Source organism: Alexandromys fortis, unplaced genomic scaffold (genome assembly GCF_014885135.2).
Source record: "Alexandromys fortis isolate MF-2015 unplaced genomic scaffold, M_Fortis_MF-2015_v1.1 scaffold_107, whole genome shotgun sequence".
NCBI classification, from domain to species: domain Eukaryota; kingdom Metazoa; phylum Chordata; class Mammalia; order Rodentia; family Cricetidae; genus Alexandromys; species Alexandromys fortis.
Genome location: NW_026067987.1, coordinates 1,597,882 through 1,611,476, shown reverse-complemented (window position 1 = coordinate 1,611,476; position 13,595 = coordinate 1,597,882). Strand labels below are relative to the sequence as shown.

At 45.5% G+C, this 13,595-nt stretch overlaps 1 protein-coding gene across 1 annotated transcript; it reads right to left on the bottom strand.

Annotated features, from left to right (window-relative positions):
- Nucleotides 1-400: 400 nt before the first annotated feature.
- Perp (p53 apoptosis effector related to PMP22) lies at nucleotides 401-12,938 on the bottom strand. Its single transcript, XM_050159457.1, has 3 exons — nucleotides 12,544-12,938; nucleotides 3,725-3,865; nucleotides 401-1,836 (listed from the first exon to the last, which is right to left on the bottom strand). Exons 1-3 carry the CDS (start codon nucleotides 12,755-12,757, stop codon nucleotides 1,610-1,612), a joined length of 582 nt encoding a protein of 193 aa, XP_050015414.1. The 5' UTR covers nucleotides 12,758-12,938; the 3' UTR covers nucleotides 401-1,609.
- Nucleotides 12,939-13,595: the final 657 nt, after the last annotated feature.

Sequence of the window (13,595 nt, the reverse complement as noted above, 5' to 3'; positions counted from 1 at the left end):
ATGAGGGGACAAGTCACCCCAAACTTAAGATGCACAAAAATGATAAGTCAAGTTGAGGCAGAGAGATACTGGCTTCACAAGTATTCTGAATTATCTAAGTTCAGGCTTAATAACTGATTACCTTTAACCCAAACCCAAATAAACAGTGTGATATAATTGTGTTCAATGAAAGCTGCTTGCAGAGCTTATGACGATGAGTTCCTTATGTACCACAGTATGCAAGATTCAAGTTGTAGGATGAACCTTTAAAAATGTAATTGAATACCTAAACAAGACCTTTAGAAGTGAGACAGGAGACTTTGTTTTGTCTAATGTCCTTACCCATTGAAAGTATTTTCAATATCCCTCATAGATGGAAAATTATCATCATCATCAACAACAAAAAAACTACAAACCAGACTCAGGATTTGAACACCTGGTTTATTGGGGGAAGCTGGAAATGAAAACTGCAATTGTCTTTGCTGCAACTTACAAAATAGTGATCTGCTGTATAAAACAAGCTACTTCCCATTACATAAGTACAAATGATAAACACACTACTAATAACAGCCCATCCAGTGTCTATGCAGAGAAACTCATTCCTGAATTCTCCAGTTGTATGTATAATATCAGACATTTTAAGGAAGACCAGGTTTTTCATTCTATTTAGGTTTCTGTTACAATTAAAATCTATCCCAGCTGACCCCCAGCAGGTCCCAGCAGAGGCTGAGATGAGGAACTGACATTCTTCTCTGCAGGATGTTTGAAGGACTTTGCTATGACAGTGACCCCCTCCGATGTCTTTCTACCCGATCTCATCTCCTCCACCCATCAGGATGAACCAGCCCTAGTCCATCTTCCCATCCGGTCTGTGCTGGTTCTGATCATATAGACACAAAACTGTACAGACTCAATATGGCTTCTTCCAGCACCCTACCCTCCTAAACTGTGTTAAAAGAGGGAAATTCGCTATAGCAGTTGAGTAGTGACAGCGGCCTGACTATTGTAACTTGCTTTGGCCGTATTAGAACTCTTTCCCACACGTCAAAGCAAGTCAACACAAAGCTTAGGGAGACGGCAATTGTTGAAAACACTAACAAGCAATCCTCACTAATAATGCTCACTTAGGAAATCTAAATTTAGCTTTAGAGTCATCATTCTGCTTCTTCATGTAACCAAAAACTCAAAAAAGTTTGTTGTGTTCTTTGCATTAATTTTTAGGGTATTTGATCATTGAAATTTTTTATCAGTAGCTCCCCTTCTCCTTAGCCCTTAGTAGAAACAATCCATTCTAACTTGAAAAACAAAAGCTTCCGTCTCATTTCCACTTTATTAAATTTCACACACATGCTCTTTAACAAATGCAGCTTAAATGATATAGATTTGATACAAGGACAAATTAGTAGCACATAACCAGCAAACAGAAACAAATCTTTTTTTTTTAAACTTCACAAGACACACACAGGACATGAAACCTAACACTATTTACGAAGCATTTTCTTTAGTATTTATTCCAGCATTTCTGATCATATGAACACTGCCCAAACATAGGTTCCTTGTGACTCGGGGAACAGTTTCCTCCTCGGGACCCATCTTGCAGCAGGGCTTCTCTTGGGGTCTCTCTCTGACATTAGGCAGACGTGTAGAAGTACCTGGGCTTGGCATTGCCTAGCAGGTCATCCTCGTAGTTGGGGAGGCAGCAGAAGAAGAAGGAACAGCCAATCAAGATGATGGTGGCCGCCCATCCGAAGCCATAGGCCCAGTTATAGATGTAATTGACGCCAGGGTTACTATGAAGGTCAAAGGTCTGGGTGTACTTCACTGGATAGATCACCAGGGAGATGATCTGGAATACAGCTAAAGGGAAGGAAAAATGAGCTCAGAGTATGAAGGTACAAATGACTAAATAAGCGAATGAGTGCACAGTGTGCAGGGTAGTGTTTGTCAACTCCCCCAAGCCCCAATCTCCAAGGGAGGAGGGAACCTCAGCTCAAGAAACACCTTCATCCCATTGGCCTGGGAGCACGTCAGTGAGGCACCTTCTTGATTAATGATTGGTGTGGAAAGGCGCGGCCCACTGTGGGCCATGCCACCTATGGGCAGGTAGTCTTGGGTTGTGTAAAGAAAGCCGGGCACTGAACTGGTAGCATTCCTCCATGATTTCTGCTTTAGATTCCTGCCTCCGGTTCCTGTCTGAACTCCTGCTCTGGTTTCCCTTCCTGACCCTAGGTATAACTTGTAAACCCTTTCCTCCTCAGGTTGGTTTTGGTAGTGGTATTTACCACAGCCAGCTAGGACACACAATAACAATACCCAGTTCACCAAGTTTCTCCCTTGCATAATAGTCCCTCTATAAGGATGCTGAGCAATTAGAAGAATCTGCTAATCATGAGCCAAACCAGAGTGTCAGAGATCCCTGGAACTCACAGTGTCATGCACACCCACACCAGGTAGAAAGCAAGCAGGAGATCACACTTCACGATGCTGAGCATCTAACTGGTTGAAACCGTTCCTTGCCTACACCATTGTTCTGCCATCTTAAGTCGTCTCTAGAGCACCAGATAGACATTAAAGTGGTTTCCTATTCACCTTCCCTTCCTCCTGTTTCTCTCCCCTCCCTTTCTTTCCTTCTTTCCCACTCTCCCTCCCTTCCTTCCTCTCATACATGGCACTAACATTATTCTCTTGATGCATGGGATTTTATGGGCGCTATATAGTCATGGAGCTTCTGGCCTGCTTCCAACCCTGGCTACATAAATAGTCTCTCCCGGTTCATGGCTGAAATTCTGTCCTGGCTTCCCTCTGGTCCTTGGTTGGTATCTTGAGAAATAAGCTTATGGCCTGGTTTATCCTATCAACCAACACCTTCTTTGGTCTCAGAAAACCCAATTTTGCTACTTTCTGTTTTGCAATTTTATTTTTATAGATGTTTTGCCTGCCTGCATGCAGTGCCATGGAAATCAGAAGGAGGCATTGGATCCTCTGAAACTGGCGTTACAGAAGGTTGCAATCCAATGTATGGGTGCTGAGAACTGAACCTCTGTTCTCTGGAAGAGGAGCCAGTGCTCTTAACTGCTGAGCCATTTCTCCAGGGACTTAGCTTCACTTCTGAATCTACATCACTTTGACAGGTATTTGCCAGAAACTTCATATAGTCTTTACTCCTAAATCCCAGGACCTTGCATTCTGTTAATAAAGGTGTGCCCTGAGTTCTATCTGCCGGCATCACTCCATGTCTTCAAATCACTTCTGCCGGAGTCAGGTCACATCCCCAGCACAGGATTTGTGCTACAGATTCTAGGTCTAGCCCCTCCCTACCCTACTGCATCACAAATCCTTCAAAGAGTAAAGTAGGTCAGGGATGTTTGGTTTCTTCAGCATGGAGCTCACAGAAGGTCAGGCTAGAACCACTCTGAAGGTTACTGTACTTCCAAGACAGGCACAGCCCCGGTCTCGAAGGTCGGTTTTAGTGGATGGGGATACTTAAGAGAGAGAAACATACAGAGGTTAACTCTTGTCATTTGAATCCAGAGAACAGAAAACTATCTGAGACACAGAGGGAAAGGGACTCAGATTCCCAAAACACAGTTGTCCCCTGATACTTTTGCCTGTGGTGACCCGTTTCTGAGGACAAATCAGAAAATATAACTGCCAGAAGTCTTCCATGAACATCCACAGAGACGGACTCGAACATTTTCCCCACGTCCACTGATTACTATGAGGACCTGGTGCCGCTCTGTCTTACCAGCCAGGGCGAGGAGGCCTCCAATAACCCTCAGGAAAATGAGCATCTGGGGTCCACACAGGGCGAAGAAGGAGAGAATGAAGCAGATGACCAGGATGATGAAGCCGCAGAAGAGCGTGGCAGCAGCCGCTCGTCCCCACGCTGCAAGACAGAGTCACCGACACTTGTTAGACCGACACACCAACTCCCAAACTGCTAATCAAATCATCCGACCCCAGAATTTTCTTTAGCCTTGTGAAGGGGTTGGGAATATTTCAGTAACTCCACACTTCAAGGGGGAAGTTGGGTGATTCACATGGGGAACATTAATAACGTGTTTTGTCCCAAGTTTGGGGGCAAATGTTTACATCTCTAAAATGCAAACTCAGCTTCTTGGCACAGTTTCCACACAAAGAGGTCAATTTTAAAAGTTCACCCAGTTCCGCATACAACATGACCATGAAAAACATTCTTCATACTGAACAATTCAAGTTACACACTTTCAGAAATGCTTCCTTTTAAAGGATTATTATTTAGTTTACATCTGGCTTCATTCACAAGCTATTCCACAAGAGTTCTTCATCATTGACCTTGGTCTTAAAAAGAGCTGGGGTGAGACAGAAACTGACTTCTAGGCTTGAAGGCCTACAGGGGCAGGACTAGCCCCTGCACTCTTCTGTAGGTGTGGAAATGAGGAGATCCGCCAGCCAAGCACGAACCACTCAATAACCCCTATCCTTCAACTCACACTGACTCCTTGTCTCTTCACTCACAACCCCGGTGTCCAGAGCTAGCCATTAGCATTAGGATACGCACCAGTTCCTCAGAGCAACTTCTGAAGGCTCACACCACCCTTGTTTCTAGTTTAGAAATACTGGCAGACTCTAGAAGAGAGGGTCCACACAGATGGCAAATACTTAGTTGGCTTTCTAGCCTTCCTGAACCCAACACATCCATGTTAAAAGTTGTGCATGATCCTGCGGCTGGGTGTTGGTTTTGTGTTGGCTGTACTATATCCAGAGAGCTATGCTACCAACATGACAAGTCCAGAAGGATATTTCCATCCTTTCCAAAGGAAACCACATACCATCTGCAATCATCCCCATTCTGTCCCTTACTACCACCGTCCCGAGTTCTGGCAACCACCAACCTGTCTTCCTAATTTGCCTAGGCTAGCTATTCCCCGCTAATGGAAATTTACACTCTGTGACCTTGTGTGACTGGCTTCTTTCTACCAAACAAATTACTTTTTAAAGATGAGCCATTTTAAGCATGAATTAGCATTTCATTCTTGTTTGCGGCTGGGCATTTCACTGGACTCAGAGCCCACACTTTGCTTACCCTCTCATCTGGGCATGCTCTTATTTCACTCTTCACTGAATTTTAAAGGGGAGCTATGTGCCCCTTCCCTGGGTTCGACTTCTTGCTAGAATACAGCACAGCTAACAATACACTCACTATAGGCGAGTTGTGCATGGCCATTTCATTACTCGGAGTCAAACAATGGCTCACGAAAAAGCAAGGGGTTAAGAGGCCGCCAGAGCTCATGGATACTCTGCCTCTGCCAGCTAAGCATGTATCAGTCTCCTTATTTGGGAACTCAGCCTATAATGCAAATCATTCTCTGGTAATTCTCCAGCCCTTCTTATCCAACAGTTCTTCTCCTGTTCTCATAATGTCTACCCAGAACCTCAGGTTTTCACCTTGTTCCACACTGACAAGGTTCTGTGTCACGCAGTTTCCCACCCTTCTCTTCTACAGACAAAAGTAGTCTAACTTCCCACTCACTCCCTCTCCATTGGCCACGTGGCCTGAAGGGCTTCCTCAGGTGCATGACTGACTGGGGCAGAACTAAAGAGAAAAAGGAATAGACATTTTTATATGTCTTCCAATACCGTGTTTTCCTTCAAATGACCTCTCAGCAGTGGGGACAGAGGGAGTGAGGTGCCCTGTGAGTGGACCCAGTTTGAGAGATGCAGTTCTTACAGCTTCTCTCCATGTCCTGCCTTTCTTCCAGATCAGCGAGAGATCTTAGGGTGGGTGACACACAATAATATTTTACTTTAAAAACATATGAATGAAGCCAAAGCCAGCATGTAAAATTCAATATCTCTCTTCTCACTTTTGCCTTGTCCCTTGTGTAAGGGGATTTTTAAATGAGAAAGGGCTATGCTTTGGCAGACAACTCATTGATCAGATGAGTTGACTATTGTATAAGCAGAGCCCATGGACCAGACTGCCATATTAAGCAATGGTGCTTATTAAAATACAGATTCCTATGCCTCCCTCCAGACCTCCTGGATCAGGGCTTGAAAGACAGGATCCAGGCAGCTCAGTTGTTACTAACCTTGTGATTCTTCCATGCATGCCAAAGACTTGCTTTAGCTGTTCCACAACTGTAGGAATTAGCATGATATTTCCATACACCTGTATTCTTTTTTTTAAGATTTATTTATTTATTTATTTAAGGTGCTCTGTTTGCATGTATGCCTTTATGCCAGAAGAGTCCATCAGATCCCACTATAGGTGGTTGTGCATCACCATGTGGTTGCTGGGAATCAAACTCATGACCTCTAGAAGAACAGCCGGTGGATGCTCTTAAGCACTGAGCCATCTCTCCAGGCTCTACACCTGTATTCTTGATGCTTCTCACATTCGCCCTCACTATCCTGCTTCCTCCCTCCTCCCCTCCCTCCCTTCAAAGAGTCTCTCTTGCTTTCATGTAGTGTGTGTTTATGTGTATGTGCGGTGGTGGTGGTGGCAGGATCAATTCAAGACCCTGCACTTGAGAAAAAAATACATTGTTTCTTCTGCCAGTATTCTCTGCCGTTTCCTTCTGTAAGCACCCTGAAGATGGAGAATAAGAATTTAGATGACTAAGCTTTATTAAAACGGAAGCTATGCTACTCCCCCAGAGCTCATAGGTTTCACTATGTGACCTGATATCACGTAGTCTATTTGTTTCTCTGTTTATATAGCTACCACCAACCCTTCAGTTCAATAAAATCAATTGTTACATTCAGAAAAAGCAAAGCATACTTCCCCTCTGGGAAGTCAGAAAAGGCAACAGATCTACACAAGCACACAGAGAATGCAAACACACAAGAGCGCATCAGACAGCAGCATCTGATCTCAATAAGAACAGAAACATCTCTTAGCAAGAAATGTATTTCAATAGCTGAACTGCCACGATCATGGACCGTCTTGAAAGTTTAGTCAAATAAGGTCTGTGTAATCTTGCCATATTCATTTTACCCGTTCATCTGAGGGCAATTAGGGTAACACAGACAGGCTTCTGCTGTGACTTCTTCCTCTGATATTTAACTGAAGTGTAGCTCACACTTAATTTCCGGGATGTGGAAAGAATTACTAGTAACCCAATACACATATGCGACACCAACAGGTGAACGCATACTTCAAATAGACCATCTGGGGCACTTTCCCTATTAAACCAATTAGTTAATGTCATGCTTACTTCAAATGCTGAGTCTAAAGAAAATCAAACTGGGACATTGAGCAACATTTTCTCTTGAGAAAAGCCACCCTCGTTGCAGAACATGTAAAACCTGCTCCTTGAAGCTCGGGAAAACCCACACTGAATCATTTAACTATCATTTAGACTGAAGTCTTGGCACAGTTTTAAAGATCCTCGCTGATACAGGGTAGACTTCCCTAAGCAAGGCAGCACGCCTTCCACAGTCAACAGCAATTTTATTTTGGAATGGAGAGGCCGGCCTTCCCAGACCTGAGCAGGAGGATCAAGACCTAATGCTCTGCCTGAGAAGAGCGCTGCTGGGCAGAGGGGCTTCAGCATCACTTACAGCATCACTGTATATATTAAAAATCTAAAATACTTGTGTTCCTTTGCTCTCAGTTGCCCAGGAGCTTAACATATGCAGATGTACACAAGTCTTTGGGAACTTGCTTCTATTTTGCATTATACAATGATTCAAATGACATCTCAGCTACCAACACTGAGGAGAAACAACCATTTTCAAAACGTGTCCTTTACCTCCCTCTCTCATGATTTGTTGACTCACAGGGTTCACCTTTATCAGTTCTGAATAAGTCTGTCTGTCCTTACTATTTTGCACACCAAGCTTTACCACATTTCCTAGTTGTGTGGACATGATTGACTATCTGAAGCGCCAAGATGAAAGCAGGCAGGGATCCAGGGAAATGGTGTTTCTGGGTAGGAATTGCTATTCGCTTTGTTTTCTCATAGGAAGAGGGATCTGCTGTTTCATAGATGGATTCTGTGCATGTCTTACGTTTGTTTTCTAAGTACTACTTTGCAAAGTTTATGCAATGAAAGAAACTAAGGAAAAGGGAAAATTATTGATGATATTCCTAATCTGTAAGTAGGTGTTTTAGAAGCTCACTAATTTCCCTTCCCACCCCCAAATTAGTGCCATGGATTTGGTAGGTTCTTCATAGATTTTACATGTGGACCAAATAGACCCACCCCATTGCTTAAGACTTTGAGGGCACGAATGTGTCATCAAACTGAAGTGAGGTCCCTTTCTGGAACATATAAGTATATACTAGCACATACAAGTACATTCTAGAACATGCATTCTTCAACCAGTGATATCAAAGGTCCTACGTAGAGGAGTAGAGTTATTAGGAGATATTTTCCGTACTGTTTCTGTGAGATCCTGTATGCCATTCACAGGCAGAAGTCAAATCTGGATATTTAAAAATTAAAAGATCCCACAATAATTAAGGAAACACAGGTGAATATGACAGATAAAAATACTGTTTTGTATATTCAATGGGGAGATGAAGGCAATGGCGTAGCTAGAGGTATAGCATCCACTTGGAAGCTTTTGCAACAGCAGCCCAAACCTGCCCTGCTTCCCACTCCCAGGGAACTTGCTACACCACAGGTTATCCATGTGGTAGGGTTGAGACACAGGAATCCAGTGACCTCCCGGGTCCTTCAGATGCTACTGATTTTAATACTGGAGGAGCAAAACTCCCTATGATAACTAAGGACAGACCTACTAAATGCAGGTATATAGGACCAGGTCACCATCCTGCAGACATTCTGGAAGGCAGTAAGGAATGGCGGTCCTTGTAGAGAAGGGCAGGAGAGCCACAGACAAGGCATTACAGGTGCTGGAGAGTCCTAGCACAGGTGACACTATCTCCTGAAACCCAGCTGGGTGGTGACTAGTTACCACTGGATTTTTACAGAACTCCTGTAAGAAACGGGAAATGACACCCTATTGGAGCCAAGAGACCCTCAAATATTTAAAATCTATTAGTTGAATGTCAGACAGCAAGAATGATCGGGGAGGGGGCACATCTCTCAGTCCTCATAGGAGAGTTACTTGTAACCAAGTAACATTGTCCAAGGGTCAGAACTAAGTCCTCAAAAAGGAAGCTGCTTGGCCGTGGGCACCAACTGCAGGACTTTGGTAAAAACTGGAACTCCATCACGTTCATTCCTTTCTAATCCCACAGGTTCAGAAGTCTGTGTTATTAGGGGCAGAGCTAAGGCACTGAGGTTCTCTAGGGTGCTACAGGAACAAACAGACAGTAAGTAGGCTAGCCTGTACCGGGGTACTCAACACCTAGAGTTTACACATCAGTGTGCATTCTAAAGTTAGTCCATCAAAGGAGTGGGTGAGCCTTCCATTTGCTTTAAGAATGTGAGCAGACGTACATGCAGGCACATGAAATCTATCTACTAGTCCAACATCGCAAAACAACAGCAGCCTTCCACCCCCTCCCACCAGCAAACTCCTCCACCCCTCCCATCCCAGCATGTTCCCCACAACCTCTCCCACCCCAGCATACCACCCCCAAAGCCAAGAGCATTGTCTCAGAATGAAGGCTTTTCTGATGAATTTAGCCTAATGTAAATGAGTGGTTTGAACTTAGTTTTCTCATGCCTGTTCTTTTAGGAATCCGGGCACTCCATGATCTGAAAAGATTTCATCGGATAGTCTGATTCTCTAACTTGTGGAAAAGCAGTGTCTAGGGAAAACACTAGGTGCACAATGAGGGATTCAAGGGATGGCTTTGGTAAAACTGAGGCTCCATGCTTCGGAGTATACACGGCAGGCACTGCCTTTCCACCGCCCTTCCCCCTCTGGTGCGTAGCTCATCCCCTTGTCCTCCACCCTGACGAGCCAGAGCTTGCCTGGGATCTGAAGTCTGTGAGCTGAAGCTTAGAACACCTTCCTGTGGAAATATTCTCTACACTGGAAAAGGAGGGCCGACATTGCAAGCGCCGTGTGTGCTTGCTCGCTGAAGTTTTATTCTGAGTTTGGCTTACAGGAGAAGCTCGCATGATCATGTTAATCATAAATTTAGATTCTCATCTTCTTCTTGATAAATATAAACTGAAGCATCCAAACAAGTATCTGCTAAGATAAATGTCAATTTAGCTGCTGCTATCACACAAAAATATTCGGGGTCTAACTTGGCTTCTTTATTTATTTAGAGAAATATTTATTTAGAGAGATTGTAATCCACAATTCTTAAAATGTTAACAATAATAATGAAGACTATAATAATGTTATATATTCATTTATCCCTAAGAAACCATTGGTCTTTATAAAGCTATAAAAATACTATATTCTTTAGTGTTATTGTCAACATCACCAAAAATAACCAGTCCTTACTACCAAAACAAAAGCCTTAATGTTATGAATATCACTTGGCAAAAAAATGATTGTCGAACACTTTATAATGAAGGTTCTGCTTTGCTGATAGCTTCAAACAAACATTACTTCCTAGCATCACTAAGAATCATGTAGAGTGAGAGGCACACGATGCTCAGTCCTATACTGATACGGTTTTAAACAGACCCATCCACCTTGTTCCTTGCCATACAGAACGCAGCACTCATACACTGTGTGAAGGTGTCCATCCCACACAGTGTGGGCTCCTGCCAGCATACTGTTGACAGCAAGGCCCCACTGAAGCTTTCTGGAGATCTATAGAGTTCCCAACGGCCCAGATGATCACCTGAAAGTATGGGACACACCGTTCTTTTACAGTTGTGTAGCAAAGTGATCAGCAGTCCACGGAATGGGCAGAGTAAGAATATGTAAACTCATCCCTGTCTATAATGGGGAGATGGGGGCATTGAATATGGCTTCACACCTCCTGTCTCTTTGCACAGCCTGACAAGTAGGCCAGTCTTCCACTGGTGATATATGCATCTGGGTGTCTACCACAACATGGGCACTTAATCACCTGTGCAAAGGTGATTGAGAAACTCTCAAGGGCTAAATCACTTTAACACATTTCACCTAGCAGTCAAAACCAGGCACTGTATCATGAATGTACTGATCAATTTCCCAAGATTCCTTTGGGAAACTGGGGTTGTGCAAGGCTGATTTCTAGAGTGAATTGAAACAAACTGAACTCTGGATGAGTGTTTGCTTATAGCAGAAAAAAAAAAAAAGTTAATGCTTCGGACTCACAGTTAAGAAAACAAGCTAGAACAAAAGCTCTCCTTTCCCCCTTAGATTTACACAGTAGCACATCAGCCTGAGGTTAGAGCAGGCACACCCTAAAAGATGAGCTCACCCTATAAGGCAAGAAACATGGAACCGGCATTGTGTGTGTTTCACAAGAGGGCCCTGCAGGCCAAATCATGTCCCGGCAAGAAGGCCAGTCCTGCCTCTGCAAGCTGATTTCCACTACTGAGGACCCCTCGGAGCTGTATCAGCCTTGGCGTGAGCTATGCTTAACACGGTCTATTTTAAAAACCTACACGCACACCTCTCAAATCCTCTGAAAGTTTGAGTGCGTTTTAAGATGCAGCTAGGTTATTCCAAGGCTACGCAGTCCCTTGTAAGAACCTAAAAGATCTGTAGCAGTAGGAAGTCCTGTAGGCCAAGCATTTATGTCTGATTTTAGTGAGAGCCCAAGACTAAAAGAAAGCAGGAACAGTGGCGGTCTCCCCATTTTACCACCCGCCTCCCTTTCTGGGGAATAAGCCACAGCAGGCAGCTGATAAAGGGGCCCAGAACCCAAGCCAAACAGCACCTGGGAAGCCCTGGGTGGGCCGCTACAGCAAAAGGGTCATGTTCTGGTGAAACTAGAAAATGAGTGGGGATAAAAAGTAACTTTCTCTTGTCTGTTTCAAAAGGATAAAACCGAATAGGAACGCATTGGCTGTAGTACCCCTTGCTCCCCACACAATGCCAGCCACTACTGTATCTACCCTAAACAAGAGGGACATCCACTTCCGGAAGAAAAATACGTTTTCCCCAAGAACTACTACTGACTGTTAAATCAAGTGTTGGGGCTTCCCCGGCAGAGGCGAATCGGCAGAGACAAACGGAGGCCACTGCAAAGTGTTAAAAGTGCCAACACCACTCCATTGGAGGGACGTGTTTACTTCTCCGATTCTAAATCAGATTCAGATGAAGTTCCCTAACGCCACACTTCAACCAAGGCCACTCCCCAGAACAAGAGCGAACACGAACCAGCTAAGGTACTGGTATCTATTGAAATCATAGCTGCTCCAACTTTGCCTGAAAGGACTTTCTCATGAGAAAAAAAAAAGTTTAAGTTAGATGAAGTGAAACGAATGAATTCACTCTGGCACGTTATTTTAATATTTACTTTGCAATGGCTGTTCAGCTTGCGCAGGTAACTGACAAATCTTTTAAAATAAGTTGGATTTGTCTCTTTCAGGTATGAGTCTGATTTGGGGCGCCTAAAACTGCTGCTTCACTTGGCTCAAGCCAGATTTTGGAGTTTGAGCCCTGAGCGGACTTTTGAAGCAGCCGCTACCCCTCACCCCTATCCAGGCGCCAGCGGCGGCCACAGGTCCCGCTCCCAAGTGCTTTCTGGAGGCGGCCACCACTCACCGTACTCCATGAGGCTCTGGCAGCCATCGTCGTAGGACCCGCTGCCGCCGCCCTCATCCCAGCATCTCCACCAGAGCGAGGACGTCTGGAGGTGGACGCTCGACTGCACCCAGCCGCGGCCGGACAGCGCGATGATGTCGAAGGCGATGGCGCTGAGCAGCAACAGGGGCAGGATCCATCTGCAGCGCTCGCAGGCCAGGCCGCAGCGCAGCATGTCGGCGAGGAGCGGAGGAGCAAGGGGCACCGGCGGCGCTGGCAAAGAGTGGCCCCCCGCGAGCGCGGACACCGCAACTAAAGGAAGAGGCGGCTCCCGGGAGGACGCGGCCAGGGGCTGGCGGCGGGGGCGCGGCGTGCGGGCCACACCTAGATTCCGGTGACTCAGAGCGCGCCGCCCCGACCTGCCGGGTCACCGGGACTGCAGAGCTCAGGCCAACCCCGGGCTCAGCGCCAGGGTGGGCGTGCCTGTCCCTCCCGCCGCCTGCAGTCCCACCCGATTGCCGCCAGCGCAGCACACACACCTGTGGACACTCCAGCGCCAGCCCGTGCTCTGCCCAAAGCTGTGTGCACAGAGGGTGTGAGGAGCACCAACTGCTAAGGCCACACTTGAGCTCCAAGCACTCTGTCTGGGATATCCCAATGGCCTGTGAATAAATGATGGACCCTAACGTGTAAGGACTTGGGCACTCAAACCTGGAAGCCTGAGTGTCAGGCTCCCACAGGCAGAGTCTACGCTTCCTGCCCGGATCCACCTTTGGACCTTGACTCTTGCAGCCGTAGACACACATCTGTTTTCCTGCCAGTCCTTCCTGCCGGGTAACCCGGCTCACACTCTGGGCTGCAAAGGCCATCTCCATTACTGGGTGATGTTGGTGTCTCACTTCCAGTCTGGATCACTTGGGGAGCTCAGAAACCCTGATGGGTGAACACAGTTCGTGTAACCAGTGCTTTATTCTTGAAGAGGTTGCCCGCTGCCTCCCGCAGATAACTTCGTGTTCCCTTTGCCCCAGTTAGGGTGTTCCCTACATATCTAACCTGGTCACAACCCGTTCTTC

What these genes read in the sequence shown, in the direction of transcription:
- Perp (XM_050159457.1), bottom strand. Translation starts at nt 12,757, where the DNA reads ATGCTGCGCTGCGGCCTGGCCTGCGAGCGCTGCAGATGGATCCTGCCC. An exon ending in CCAGAGCCTCATGGAGTACG is followed by an intron (nt 3,866 to 12,543) that starts GTGAGTGGTGGC and finishes TCTGTCTTGCAG; the next exon opens with CGTGGGGACGAGCGGCTGCT. An exon ending in AGGCCTCCTCGCCCTGGCTG is followed by an intron (nt 1,837 to 3,724) that starts GTAAGACAGAGC and finishes CCTTCCCTTTAG; the next exon opens with CTGTATTCCAGATCATCTCC.